The 14,618-nt window shown below is 35.8% G+C and overlaps 3 protein-coding genes across 3 annotated transcripts; 2 read left to right on the top strand and 1 right to left on the bottom strand.

Annotated features, from left to right (window-relative positions):
- Positions 1-140: 140 nt before the first annotated feature.
- Positions 141-3,056, bottom strand: LOC18023157 (probable NADH dehydrogenase [ubiquinone] 1 alpha subcomplex subunit 12). Its single transcript, XM_006408279.2, has 5 exons — positions 2,871-3,056; positions 2,393-2,419; positions 1,288-1,379; positions 680-789; positions 141-573 (listed from the first exon to the last, which is right to left on the bottom strand). The coding sequence occupies exons 1-5, from the start codon at positions 2,960-2,962 to the stop codon at positions 415-417; spliced, it is 480 nt and encodes a 159-aa protein (XP_006408342.1). The 5' UTR covers positions 2,963-3,056; the 3' UTR covers positions 141-414.
- A 1,346-nt stretch (positions 3,057-4,402) lies between these two features.
- LOC18023156 (protein EXPORTIN 1B) lies at positions 4,403-12,037 on the top strand. Its single transcript, XM_006408278.2, has 32 exons — positions 4,403-4,602; positions 4,896-5,012; positions 5,093-5,185; positions 5,278-5,349; positions 5,495-5,602; positions 5,681-5,763; positions 5,854-5,992; positions 6,078-6,146; positions 6,225-6,302; positions 6,398-6,460; positions 6,554-6,598; positions 6,752-6,859; positions 6,985-7,083; positions 7,192-7,395; positions 7,762-7,821; positions 8,121-8,231; positions 8,457-8,554; positions 8,752-8,860; positions 9,039-9,104; positions 9,183-9,281; positions 9,370-9,450; positions 9,532-9,621; positions 9,716-9,801; positions 9,911-9,991; positions 10,092-10,274; positions 10,391-10,457; positions 10,644-10,754; positions 10,891-10,998; positions 11,088-11,225; positions 11,320-11,457; positions 11,547-11,651; positions 11,732-12,037. The coding sequence occupies exons 1-32, from the start codon at positions 4,504-4,506 to the stop codon at positions 11,900-11,902; spliced, it is 3,279 nt and encodes a 1,092-aa protein (XP_006408341.1). The 5' UTR covers positions 4,403-4,503; the 3' UTR covers positions 11,903-12,037.
- Positions 12,038-12,440: 403 nt separating this feature from the next.
- On the top strand, positions 12,441-14,498 carry LOC18023155 (ADP-ribosylation factor 1-like 2). The gene is made up of 6 exons (XM_006408277.2): positions 12,441-12,698; positions 13,161-13,251; positions 13,412-13,527; positions 13,701-13,760; positions 13,853-13,918; positions 14,004-14,498. The coding sequence occupies exons 1-6, from the start codon at positions 12,642-12,644 to the stop codon at positions 14,190-14,192; spliced, it is 579 nt and encodes a 192-aa protein (XP_006408340.1). The 5' UTR covers positions 12,441-12,641; the 3' UTR covers positions 14,193-14,498.
- Positions 14,499-14,618: the final 120 nt, after the last annotated feature.

Below are 14,618 nucleotides of genomic sequence, written 5' to 3'. Positions count from 1 at the left end.
CCTCAATATGAAGATATTTGTGAAGTCAAACCACAATTCTCCCTTGTATCAAAGTTGATAATCATTGTTTCAATTATGAGATTACTGATAGTTGCCATTTACTTGTGTTGCTTTCATCAGCATTCAGCATTGTAATTTACATAAATTGATATAATCTACACTAGATATTCAAGGTCATTTCATAAAGTTGAATTACTCTTACAAAATTAAAGAATCCTCTACTCTCCTCTGCTCTCCAGAGGTATAAAAAACACAAGAAACTTAAGTAGAATGGTGAAAAAGCATCAATTATACAACTGCAGAACCCAATTGTTCAGCTTTAGATCCCAAACAGCTTTTATTAAAAAGACAGAGAAACAAAACAGCAAATCACTCAGAGAGCTTCTCAAAGAGCATCAACCAAAGCTCATCTTCCTACTTGGTCTTGGTGGGTACCCATGGTTGGTAACGAGTCCAGTTCTTTTGCCCCGGGTTCAAGGTATGTCCCTTAGAATGGTAAATGTATGCATCACCTTCTCCAGAAAAGTTCTCTTTATGCTCAATCCCATACCTCTTTGGTTTCTGACTCAGAAGCTTGAAACACAGAGAGACAATGGATTTTTTTCAGGCTAGGAAGCAAACTTATTACCAATTCGTCGAGAGTCGAGATAGCAGATTTTAAAATGGGTTTTAATTATACCTCATCTCCAGTGTGATCGGTGATGAAATGTAGCCATCCGTGCCATTCAGCTGGTACTTGAGATGCGTTGTAACGATCCTTCGATGCGTACTCTACCCATCTGTGTCTACCTGTTAGCAAGTGACTATGCTTCAAATTAAAAAGCCCATTGCCTAAACATTCTGTAGAAACACAGTTAAAGTTTGACCACTACATCTTCAACAGATAAGATCCTTTAAGGGAGGAGTTGACCACAAATTTCCTCAAAACTATCATATAGATTGGGTTTCATTTTGCCTCGATAACAACTTAGGCATTTCCTAATCAAATCTCTGGTGGATTAGGTTAAAAGGCTCGTTTTCTCTTACTTGACTCAATTAAGTAATTAAAATTATGGTGTGATATAGCAAATAACATATGCTGGCTCGACAAAAAATTACATGGTTAAACCAAAAGCTACAATTCAGACTAACAAGACATCTGAAGTAAATTATAAAAAAGTTCTTGGACGACCAACATTCGCAGAAAGGATAGTAACTGATATCATGAATCCTATAGCGGCATCATTATTTAGCAAAAGCATGATTTTAAATAGGCAACACATCAAGTTATTAAAAAGATGCACATACCGTATTGAGTATCACCCAACTTCTGATAGTATTTGTTACCGAACTTGTCGACACCAACAAGTGTTGCTCCTATGTTGTGTATTTTAGTTTGCCTTGAATGATCAAAGATTGACAAAAAAAACTTTTATTGATCAGAAAGTGTTACTCAGTAGCAAGGTCAAATATAAAAGAGGGTGTAATTATATGTAAAACACAACAAACATCCATATTATACGACATACTAACATTCGGAATCAGCAACGAACAAAAGATGGATATCCTCATGTTAAGCAAAACCAAATTTTGGATATAGTAATAATTCTCCATCATGGCAGAACAATACTCTGAATTTATAAATCAAATGACACTACTTGATAAAAGAAGTTTTACAAAATCAATACACGGATTGAATATTTGAAAAATCTCACGTTTATATAATAATATCACTGTATCAAAACTAAGATGTTAAATCAAGCTCCATTTAATTATGTCAAGCATAAATAAATGATTTGTACGCTACATTGATGTGAATGCAGTGAAATTTACCAACTATCTAAAGCCTATAAGAATGACACAACCAAATTAAACTGAAATCTTTAAGAGGCACGTAAATTTTGGCTTTAGGAGCATTCAGGACTACTTTTTACACCAACTTCGCCATTTTCTTATCTATGCCCTTTTCAGTGTGAGCGAACATTTCATTACACTAGTTTCAACCCTATCGAGAAACAGACCTCACCAATTTTAAAACTCTTCATTCTCTTCGACTCGAAATGCCTTCTGGCATAACTTTGTCAATTCCTTCAAACATGTAACTTGAGCATTTCCAAAACAACACACATCCTTCTTCTTTATTGATCACCGAACCAACTTTACATTACATCTATGAGGGAATTGACAGAATTATGCCAAAAATCGGCAGTTCGAGTTAAAGAGTAGTAAACAGCTCAAAAATTGGTGAGGTCTGAAGAATGATGTTTGCTCGCACAGGAAAGGCTACATAAGAAAATGACAACGAGCTTGGGGTATAAAGGATTCTTGAACAACCACTTGAATCATATACGTAATCCCTAAAGAAGTGAAAAAATAAGCACCAAATGTCTAAATGTCAAGGATAGGTACTTACAAGAGGTTCCCATCTGGTAGGCATCTCCTGTAATGAGGGGGAAAAAATGGAAAGACCCAATTAGTAAATGGCTTAACCTCAGAAAAAATTATAAGCAACCAGAAACATTTGAGCCAAATTTCAAAAATCACCGTCACCCACTAAAATTGATGTTCATCAAAACACAGTGTTAATTTTCAATTTCTCATTAAGAAGATTTGAACATATGGGTGAAAAAAATCCGAATAAATGATAAACATTCATTGCAAGCAACCTGCGACACTCGGATACACAACTGAATGGGCAGATAAGCAGAGACAAAAACGCGCGTTCATCTAGAATCTTCAAAGAAAACAAAAGTATGTCTTGAAAACCCGAAAAATCTTGGCAATTACAAACTTTAACGGGATCTAAACAAAACAAATCCAAGGAGATCCCAGAATAAAATAAGTAGGGAAGAGGACAAGAGGATTGATGAGAGAGACGAAGAAGAACTAACAGGAATCCTTCTTCTCGGATCATTCTGAGGAAGCCGCCGAGACCTTTCTCCCTAATCGCCTCCAACGCACTCTTCGCCACCGTCAAAGCCATGGTCTTCCTCAATTTCTCCCTCGGAGTCTAGCCTTTTTCGAGTATTCGATTTCGATGTCGAAAGTCCAAACAACAAGGGACAAATACGATAGATAGACAGACACTTACCAAAACGCATCGTTTGATCGATGTTTCATGGGCCACTGACTCGCTATGGCCTGGATCCTTGATGCTTTGGTGAATAGTGAATACCATTCAACTGAAAACATTTTCTTACTGTCATTTTGTAGGTGAAAATCAAAAATACAAGATTCAAATCTAATAGATTATGCCTTTGTGGTATTTTAATATACATAATAATCAATACACTACAACGTTTTAAATCATACCAAACTAATTACTTTTAAGAAATCTTCCTAGGTCAACAAATACTGCCAGATCAAACTGTAATACGTTTTAAAACATGCAAATCGTTCTACTTGTGTAAGAAAATCGTTGATTGTATTATCGACCGCATTACTACATTCCATAAAAGACCCTGTACTTTCCTTTTCGTCTATAGTTAGTTATTCACGATTCAGAAATGTATCATTAATTCTAATCGGATCATTGTTGATTTGTTTCTCTGTCTATTGGCACATGTATATTGGTTTACTCTGGTTTATCTGGTTCAATTGTCCGGTTAGCTTAAAGCTTAGTACAGAATATAGTTCTGTATATGCTCGAATTAGAATGAAATAATATATTTCCATAACAAACGCAAATTCAGAGAATTTGAGTTTCTAGTTCTCTCTTTCGTAATAGTAGTAACTACTAAACAAATTTCTACTTGCATTGCATACAGTGGTAAAACTGGATCCCCGAGAGAATCCTTTATTTTTTTTAAAAAATATTAAATTAAAATTTTAGAGAAATTAATTGTTTTAAATATTAGAGAAATTTAATAAATGTAATGAAGTATTCAAAAATTCCAAATATGGACAATAACCATGAGTTTTTTTTCCTTGTTAATGTCAAATATTAAAAATATACCCCAATTAATACCCCTATATTTTATATATAGGGATAAAATCTAATAATGAATACCATAAAATAGTGTTATTTATGAAATTGATGAAAAACCTATTATTAGATAAAAACTAATAATGAAAATCATAAATTAGTGTTTTTCATTAACCATGAGGTTTGTCATCTATTAAAATATTGTAAATAATCTGTTTTTTTATGCCCACAAAAGTGTAGAAATATATTGATATTGAGTATTTGACATGAATGCATTCCATTATAAAAAATTTCCTTATAAAGTAAAAAAATTGTATTTACTAGAAACCCTTGTCCGGTCAACCAAAAAAAGACAAATTAGTTAAAAAAAAAGTGAGAAAATCAAAAGTCATCCCAATTTCTCTCCGTCCCTGCGTCAATCTCAGGCTGCTTTCAAAAACCTCTCAATATTTATACTGCCTCCTATGCGCTCCGCAAAACCTCTCTCTACAAATTTGTTTTCCCTCTCCTGAAAGCTAAAAGGTTTTCCCCCCATCTCTCGTCCTCCATTATCCACTCTCTCTTTTGATTCTACTTTGGATTTGCGCATCTTCTCTGTCATGTCTGCTGATAAGCTAAGGGACTTGACTCAGCCTATTGACGTTGCTTTACTCGATGCTACTGTCGAGGCCTTTTACGCTACCGGATCTAAGGAAGAAGTAAGTCTATTGTTTATTTCTCTTGGGAGAAGTTTAAACCATGAATCACTAAATCCACCATTATGTCGTTCTCGTCTTAAACTGTTAATGCGTCTTGTCGTCGATTTGGGCGTTCGCCTTTTTTCCAAATTAGGAATCTGACTATCTGAGGGCTTTATATTTCTGATACGAGCTAGTCCTTTTGTTATGGCTTTGGTTGTTTGTAATTGTTCTTGTACTGTGGAAAAAAAAAGCAGTAATTAGGCTCAAGTAATTTGCGTTTATAATTATGTTCCTCTGACAACAACTTTCAGAGAGCTGCTGCGGATAACATCCTACGGGATTTGAAAGCTAATCCTGATACTTGGCTTCAAGTGGTTCATATTCTACAAAATGCCAAGAATACGCATACCAAATATTTTGCTCTTCAGGTAAGTTTGCTTATCCTATTTCCATATAAGATTTCATTTTTTTGAGGCTAGGGAAAGTTTCTTATGGATTCCACATTCAGGTGCTAGAAGGTGTTATAAAATATAGATGGAATGCATTACCCGTTGAACAACGTGATGGAATGAAAAATTACATCTCTGAAGTCATTGTGCAGGTAAATATTTGAGAGGCATTAGTTTTTTTTTCTTTTTTCTTTCGAAGATTCTAGCCTAACTGAATTATTTTGATGATGAATTTACCGTGTAGCTTTCAAGGGATGAAGCATCTTTCAGATCGGAAAGGCTTTATGTCAACAAGTTAAATGTCATCCTGGTTCAGGTATCTTTATAGACTCCTTGTTGTGTGTGTACTATCTATTTATTTGTGATGTTTTCTCTGGCTATGGTTTTCCGAAGCCACGGCTGAAGATTGACAAATTTTTGTTTAGTCTTTGAAAAAACATATTTTTGTGATGCGTATACAGATCGTGAAACATGAGTGGCCGGCAAAGTGGAGAAGCTTTATTCCTGATCTAGTTAATGCTGCTAAAACTAGCGAAACTATCTGTGAGAATTGCATGGCTATTTTGAAAGTAAGTACGTCTAAGCTGTAGTGCTTTCACATTATTAAGGCCGTGACGTACTTAAATAACATTCCTTATTTTCCTTAGCTCCTAAGTGAAGAGGTTTTTGATTTCTCAAGAGGCGAGATGACTCAACAAAAGATACAAGAGCTGAAAGAGTCTCTAAACAGGCAAGTTAGACTGTACAAATATCTTGCCATAATTTGCAACTGATGATTTTTTCCACACCCTTCGAATTTATTCTGCTTTCTAATGTGCAGCGAGTTTGAACTCATTCAGGAGCTATGCCTATATGTTCTCTCAGCTTCCCAAAGACCAGAGCTTATACGTGCAACGCTCTCTGCATTGCATGCCTATCTTTCTTGGATTCCGTTGGGCTATATTTTCGAGTCACCCTTGGTAATATATTTGGAATAAATAGACTAAGAGAGGTTTAACAAGTCTCACAATTACGTTACCCTATTACTGATCTCGTTGTTCGCAGCTGGACACACTCCTTAAATTCTTCCATATGCCAGCGTATAGGAATCTCACTCTTCAGTGTCTGTCAGAGGTATGCCATTCATAGTCCGGATTTTCCTGCTGTCACTATTTTACGGTCATTATCTATTGACTTGTGTTTTTATGGTAGGTTGCAGCTCTTAATTTTGTGGACTTCTACACTGCGCAATATGTCAAGATGTACAGCATCTTCATGAAACAGTTGCAGGTTAGTGCTACTTATCTTTGTTTTGATTGCTTTTCTTAGTTTCAGTTTTAGTTGGTTAATGTACTCTTCGCGCATACTTGTTTTCATGTCTACAGGCAGTGCTTCCTTTAAATTTAAATATCCCAGAGGCATATTCAACAGGAAGTAGTGAAGAACAGGCAAGTATTTTCTGTGCAATAGGTTCTGGCCATCCCATATTTCTCTGTAACATTTCGTGATAATGACTGACTGTATATCTTCTTTACCTCTAGGCTTTTATCCAGAACTTGGCACTGTTTTTCACTGCGTTTTTTAAGGTAATTTTCTTTTAAGATGTGTTATGTGGATTTTCCTGTAATATTAGGCTTTAGATGTGTGATGAGGGTTTGCGTTTAATTTTTTAGTCTTTTTCCTTTCAAAAATTCTATGCATTTAAAAAATAATGATGTGCTCTATTTCTTCGTTTACAGTTACATATAAAAGTCCTAGAATCTTCACCCGAAAATATTTCTTTATTACTTGCGGGTCTCGGATATCTCATTAGCATATCATATGTTGATGACACTGAAGTGTTCAAGGTATGTGAATTACCTTTTTTAATACCTTCTTTGTTGTTTATAAATAATACTATAATAAGAATGCTTTCATGTTATTTTCCAATGGTTTTGAAATTGACACCTTTTGATTGCTTACGAGTGAACAGGTTTGTTTGGATTATTGGAACACTTTAGTTTTGGAGTTGTTTGGTTCGCATTATCATGCTGGACACCCTGCACTAACTCCGAGTCTGTTTGGATTGCAAGTATGGCTTCTTTATATTCTTTTATAAGATGGAAATTAGGTTTATTGTGCTGGTTGAACTTGCTTTGAAGTGGTTACTTACCTTTTGTCTTGATTTGCCTGTTATCAGATGGCTTTCCTTCCTCGTACGGTTGATGGCGTCAAATCTGAAGTCACGGATCGGCAGAAACTATATTCTGATCCAATGTCAAAACTAAGGGGGCTCATGATTAGTCGCATGGCTAAGCCTGAAGAAGTGCTAATCGTTGAAGATGAAAATGGGAACATTGTCCGTGAGACTATGAAGGATAATGATGTTCTTGTCCAGTATAAGGTACCAACTGTACATATGGCCTATCTTCAGTTATATGAGATAGACTAGGTCCTCGCACACGGCATGGATTTATACATAGTTACTCAAACTGTATATATTCATGATTGATAAAACTTCTCATTTTTTTCTTTATTTATTACATACTTCATAACAAAGTAACTATAAATGAATGTTTGTTAGGATTCTGAATTAATTTATATATTTAATAAACCCTATTCGACAGTTGATGCTGTTTTGTTCTTGACCCATTATATATATGATACCAAATAGTGTTACGATATAATCAGAAGGAAGTTATAATTATTTAGATCCTACTTTGGGTCTCAATTATACGGTATTCTCATTTTATAGTTTACATTGTTGCAGATAATGCGGGAGACATTAATCTACCTCGCACACCTTGATCATGATGATACCGAAAGACAGGTACTTATTATGAGGGATGTCAGAATGTCTTTATTCTGTGGAATGATTTACTTTTCAGAATTTACTTTATGTCCTTTTATAGTTATGCGTACTAATGGTTGTATATGCTGTGAAATTTATTGAGTATTCATTTGAAGGATTATGATAAAGTAGAAGACCAGTGGAGGATCTCTAATTTGTACAGTTTAAATGTAGACGTGTTAATAATTTCTAACATGTGGAGTAGCCGTTATCTTGTAATGTTGGTGTCTTGGCTGACCCTGCTGTATTGATGTCAACTTTTTGTTGTTCCTGCAAAGATGTTGAATAAGCTAAGCAAACAATTAAGCGGGGAGGAATGGTCATGGAACAATCTGAACACTTTATGCTGGGCTATTGGGTCTATTTCTGGTTCCATGGACGTCGACCAGGTAAGATCTTCAGTGAATAACAGTTGATATTTTGTTTGTAATGCAGTAGCAAATACCTTTCTTGGCTCTAGGTATTTGGTAGCATCTTTCTATTGTTATTTAATGCTCTTTAATGGCCTCCCAGTGATTTATGGTCGATGTATGATAGATTGGTTCCATCAGTATTCTGCAAATTTTGTGTCCTTTACTGAATCGTCTTAACTTCGTGTGTTTTTTTTTTTTCAGGAAAACAGATTTCTGGTGATGGTTATTCGTGATTTATTAAGTTTATGTGAAATCGTCAAGGGAAAAGACAATAAAGCTGTCATTGCGAGCAACATTATGTGAGTTTGTTTCTACATCATGAATGCTAATACTAAAACCTATACAGTGATTGTTGGTATTTATATTACGTGAGATTTTTACTAGAAATGGTTCACTTGTTCCCTGCTAGCATAATATATTATCTTAAAACTTGAACTTGTTGCATGCATGAATCGTTTGAATTTTTGATTTCTGTCTTCTTCCACATTCGTTTCAGGTATGTTGTTGGACAGTATTCAAGATTCTTAAGGGCCCATTGGAAGTTTTTGAAGACAGTTGTTCATAAGTTGTTTGAATTCATGCATGAGACGCATCCTGGTGTTCAGGTAATTCTTCCCTTGTTCAAGTTGGACTTTCATATGAAGTAGGACCGATTGGGCATTACCATTTATGTATCATTACATCTCAAAATTTCATAATAAGCTTTTGCTCACTTTGTCGCTTTCCCTGTGGTATCGTTTATCTAAAATCAGCTCAAGCTAATATGGTACATTTTCCTTTCAGGACATGGCTTGTGATACATTCTTAAAAATTGTTCAGAAGTGCAAGCGCAAATTCGTTATTGTTCAGGTATGTACTAGTTCGATTAATGCACCTTTTTTATTCTTACTTTATCATCTAAAATGAGGTCATGTGTGTTTTTTTCAGGTTGGAGAAAAGGAGCCATTTGTATCTGAACTTCTGTCAGGCCTTGCTACAATTGTTGGAGATCTTGAGCCTCATCAGATTCACACTTTTTATGAATCTGTACGTATTTTCAGCAGTGTCTCTTTTATGGAAATGGGAAGCTACTTCCTGCCATGATCTCACTCTCTGTCTGTCTTTCTCTATCCAGGTTGGCTGTATGATCCAGGCAGAATCAGATTCTCAGAAGAGGGGTGAATACATTCAGAGGTTGATGGCACTCCCGAATCAGGTCTGTTAAGATGTAAAATTGTACTGCTCAGCTTTTGTTTTTTTATTGCTGACTAAAGGTTTTTTTGTGTGTACAATGTAGAAATGGGCAGAAATTATAGGGCAAGCACGTCAAAGTGCAGATATTCTCAAAAACCCAGATATGATACGCACTGTGCTTAATATCCTCCAGGTCTGATATCTTACATTGGTATCTTTTTGATTGATCTTATAGAGCTTAGTTGGAATGCATTAGAACTTCATACATAACTTATTTTTGTGTGCAGACAAATACGAGAGTTGCAACTTCACTAGGAACACACTTCTTATCTCAAATTTCATTGATCTTCTTGGATATGCTGAATGTTTACAGGTAAATTCTTTATACTTCTTATACAAATGTTTACAGAGTTCTTATTTCTCTCTCTCTCTCTCGACATAATTTAGTAATAATTGACTTTATTCTTCCTCTTATGCACCAGAATGTACAGTGAACTCGTGTCAAGCAACATTGCTGATGGTGGCCCATATGCTTCGAGGACATCTATTGTTAAACTTCTTAGGCAGGACGGCTTTATATACCAAATAAACATCACAGATTTTGATAACCCTATATTATAAACTCGAATAATATATTTTACATCTCTTTGCTTCATGGAACAGGTCTGTTAAGAGGGAAATCCTTAAGCTGATAGAAACCTTTCTAGACAAAGCTGAAAACCAGCCAGACATTGGAAAACAGTTTGTTCCACCAATGATGGATCCTGTACTTGGTGACTATGCCAGAAATGTTCCCGATGCAAGGGAATCAGAAGTTCTATCTCTCTTTGCAACAATAATAAACAAGTATGTCTCTTTTCTGTACGTTGATGCCTGCCTTATCAACAGAAGTCTTTCCCGCAAGATGTAACATGGAAATCTACTGCCTTCTAAGTCAGAAACTTGTGTATGTATTTACATAGGTACAAGGTTGTAATGCAAGATGAGGTGCCTCGCATATTTGAAGCTGTTTTCCAGTGCACTTTGGAGGTAACAGATTCTATGGTCCATTGAAAATAATATGAAAGTATTACTTATTTACTGTTTATGGAAGAAGAAATGGAGTGAATTATTATATTGGGTATAACTTGTGGTTTGTTTTGATTATTAAACCGGTAGTTATGCATACATGGAAGTGACTAGTGATGGTCAATTCGTTTTTATATTTTTATTCAGATGATTACCAAGAATTTTGAAGATTATCCAGAGCACCGCCTCAAGTTTTTCTCGTTACTTCGAGCTATTGCTACATTTTGTTTCCGTGCCTTGATACAGTTGTCAAGCGAGGTTGGTGATTATGGTCATGCATTGAATTTATTGTTTTTGCCTTAATCTTAAAAAGCTATTAGCGCTCTATATTAATTTGTTATTAGTAATCCCTGAGCTTTTCTTGTACTTGTGTGTCGTTATTGTTAATCTTCAGCAACTGAAGCTAGTGATGGATTCAGTTATCTGGGCATTTAGGCATACTGAGAGAAATATCGCCGAAACCGGACTTATTCTCTTGCTGGAGATGCTGAAAAAGTTTCAGGTTTTGAAATTCCCTGTTTCACTTTTATCATTAATTGGCTGTGACATAATGTGCTTGATCTTAACATGTATTCTCTCTGATTGTGACAGAAATCTGACTTCTCTAACCAATTCTACCGGACATACTTTATGCAAATTGAGCAAGAAATATTTGCCGTGTTGACCGATACCTTCCATAAGCCTGGTTTCAAGTTGCATGTGTTGGTGCTACAACATCTCTTTTCCCTGGTAAATATATAAAAATATATATACACACCTGTAAATCTACCATTTGCTAGTTTCTGCGGATTTAAGGGAGGTCACTTTATTGAAAAAAAAACAGGTTGAGAGCGGTTCTTTGACAGAACCTTTATGGGATGCTGCAACCGTACCTCATCAATATCCAAGTAATGCCGCCTTTGTTCGTGAATACACCATCAAGCTTCTAAGCTCATCATTCCCCAACATGACTATAGCAGAGGTAACTAACTCTAAACTTAAAAACGGGAGGATTTTCTCTTTCTTAAAAGTGATTCCGTTGTCACTTACTTTTGAACATACAACAAACAGGTGACACAGTTTGTGAATGGACTTTACGAGTCAAGGAGTGACCTTGCGAGATTTAAGAATAACATACGCGACTTCCTTGTACAGTCCAAGGAATTTTCTGCTCAGGTATAATAAGATTGGTCTTCTATAAACATTTCATTAGACCACATTTCATTCAAACTCTTATCGAATGGAATTTTCTTCAGGATAACAAAGATTTATATGCCGAGGAAGCTGCTGCTCAAATGGAGAGAGAGAGACAAAGGATGCTTTCGATTCCTGGACTTATTGCTCCCAACGAGAGTCAAGACGAGATGGCTGCTGACAGAGGCGGACTCATGCCTAATGGGTCAAGTGACACCCCTTACATTTTTTAAATTCATGTTTAACCTCTTGTTATATAACTCAAAGGGTAGTATGCTTCTTTGCATTGCACCCACTTAGATGATCTTTGATTGAATTTCAAATAGATAAAATTTTCTTCCAATGAAGAGAGTTAGATAAGAAAAAAATTGCATGTTACAAAGTTTTTTTGTTGACTATGATATATAACTTTTTCTTAATTTATACTTAAACTTATATAAACCAATAATACTCTATTATTTTTTTGTTTGTAGAACTTCCTAATTTTTCTATATAGACAGAGACTCTCAGGTAGGGAAATTGGTGGGGGTTTTGGATTTGGGGTAAAACCTCTCTACGTTACAATTTTCTCTTTTTCTTATTCGGGATGATTTGATTTACTACTACATTAGTATCAATGAAATATTTTTTGGAACTACACAAATTCTCTACACGTGGCTTCCTCGAGCAAATTCCTTACGGCATTGCATTTTACCTTTAACGGTTATATAAACCGGCCTTGATTTGATATTTTGTAAACCAAATTAAAATTGAATTTCAGAGAGAAGACCAAGCCGAATCTAATACAACTGGAATCCCTTGTACCGAAAACGCAACCTTTTTCTCTCTCCCTCTCTTTCTCGGAAAACTCTTCATTCCTGGAAATCGTTCATCCTCGCTTTGATTCTCTCTGTTTCCTTTCAGTTGCAATTTCTGTTTCGTGCCGAGAAGATAAAGTGACGTTGTGGGGGCTTTTCAGCTCTTGAGGCTGACATGGGTCAAACTTTTCGCAAGCTTTTCGATACTTTCTTCGGCAACCAGGAAATGAGGGTACTCTGCTCCTCTCAATCTTCTGTTTACTTTTTTTGCTTTCCCGTATATATGGAATGTTTCGATCGCTTACTAGGTTCTTCACTTTTTGACGGAATCGTGTGTTACCCATCGTTAATCTGATTGGGTTTCTGTCATACCTGACTATATCCGATTTCAATGTTTTGACATTCGAAATATGAGAGATCGTTTGTGGTTTGCTGCTAGCTTCTAAGAAATATCACGGAATGGTGCCTGAATATCTCTGTTTATGTTGCTGATTTTGTTCTTCCGAATCAAATCACTGTATCGGCAGCAAAATTCAGAAATTTTTTGTTTGTGGGGAGAAATTTACCAGTCTTATTAGTATGCAGTGTCTAGTGCCGGTATCATAAAATGCTTTTAGCTAAGAATATTCGAATGAAATTCTCTATTTTATACAAATTGAGGGTTTGTTTCTTGACAACTGAGAGTCTAATTCAGGTCGTTATGCTTGGTCTGGATGCGGCTGGCAAAACAACGATTCTGTACAAGCTACACATTGGGGAAGTTCTGTCAACTGTTCCCACGATTGGTAGGTTAGATTGCTGGAGCATTTAGATTTAGCGTTTGTGCCTTATCTGATTCATCTTACAACTTAGCACAATCTTTGTTCTTCCCATATCTGTCATGTACTGCATTCATGATGCCGGATACTTTTCTGGTTTGCTGAGGATTTGAATTTTCTTACTTAGGTTTCAATGTTGAGAAAGTTCAGTACAAGAATGTGATGTTCACAGTTTGGGATGTTGGTGGCCAAGAAAAGCTGAGGCCCTTGTGGAGGCATTACTTCAATAATACCGATGGACTTGTAAGTCTATTCTTATTTCGCCTCTCTGTGTAGTCAGATAGTTAGTCATTGGGTCTCTTCTCCTCATTTTCCTATGCTATTCTCATTTCCCGGCTCTGTTTCTCCAGAGGAGAAGATATAGACAGATGAATTCCTCATGTAGTTTTTGAATTTTTTTTATTTTTTTATTGCAGATATATGTGGTAGACTCCTTGGACCGAGAAAGAATTGGTAAAGCTAAGCAAGAATTTCAGGTTGTTCCCGTACCTTTAGATCTATGGCACAAACTTTTGGGTAAAATTAGTCTCCGTAGAGTTTCTAACCTCTTCTAACTGATTTTGTTCAGGAGATCATAAAAGACCCATTCATGCTCAACAGTGTCATCCTTGTGTTTGCGAACAAACAAGACATGGTAAAAGTTCAATATTTGAAAAAAAAAGAAAAGAAAATTTCTTTGTCATTGACCAATATTCATCTAAACTTTTTGTCAATATCAGAGAGGAGCCATGTCTCCTCGAGAAGTATGTGAAGGGCTTGGCTTATTAGATCTCAAGAACAGGAAATGGCATATACAAGGCACATGTGCTCTTCAAGGAGATGGGCTCTATGAAGGCTTAGACTGGTTATCCTCTACGCTCAAAGAGGTTAAAGCCGCTGGTTACTCATCGGTTGGTCCCACATTTTAACATACTTCGTTTATAAAGAAAAAAAGAAAAAAAACGACTAGCTAAATCGGCATACGAAAAGTACCAAATCAAGCTCATGGTGTCTCAGTCTCTCCACCATTGTATACTTTTGATCAGTGGCCAGGTCTTCTTATTGGCACTGTAATATCACAAAATCAAAACCTCTTAGACTTTTGTAATGGAAGTTTTTTTTTTCTTTTTGACACTGTTTCTGAAAGCTGTTATGTAATTGGCGCTTGGTTGTATATTCTGATGGAAAAGTTTGTAATCTGCAAACTTAAACTAGATGATTGATATTTTCCCGTCCGTCTTCCTTCACAACTTGGTAAGTGTTCATGTCGATAAATTAAGGTTGTATTCTCGTTTCGTTTGAGATTTTACCAAGTAGAGAAGAAATTACGAATGAAACCAGAATATATTTGATTA

The sequence above is a fragment of the Eutrema salsugineum genome, unplaced genomic scaffold (genome assembly GCF_000478725.1).
Source record: "Eutrema salsugineum unplaced genomic scaffold, Eutsalg1_0 scaffold_13, whole genome shotgun sequence".
NCBI classification, from domain to species: domain Eukaryota; kingdom Viridiplantae; phylum Streptophyta; class Magnoliopsida; order Brassicales; family Brassicaceae; genus Eutrema; species Eutrema salsugineum.
This window is presented reverse-complemented; position numbering and strand designations above follow the sequence as displayed.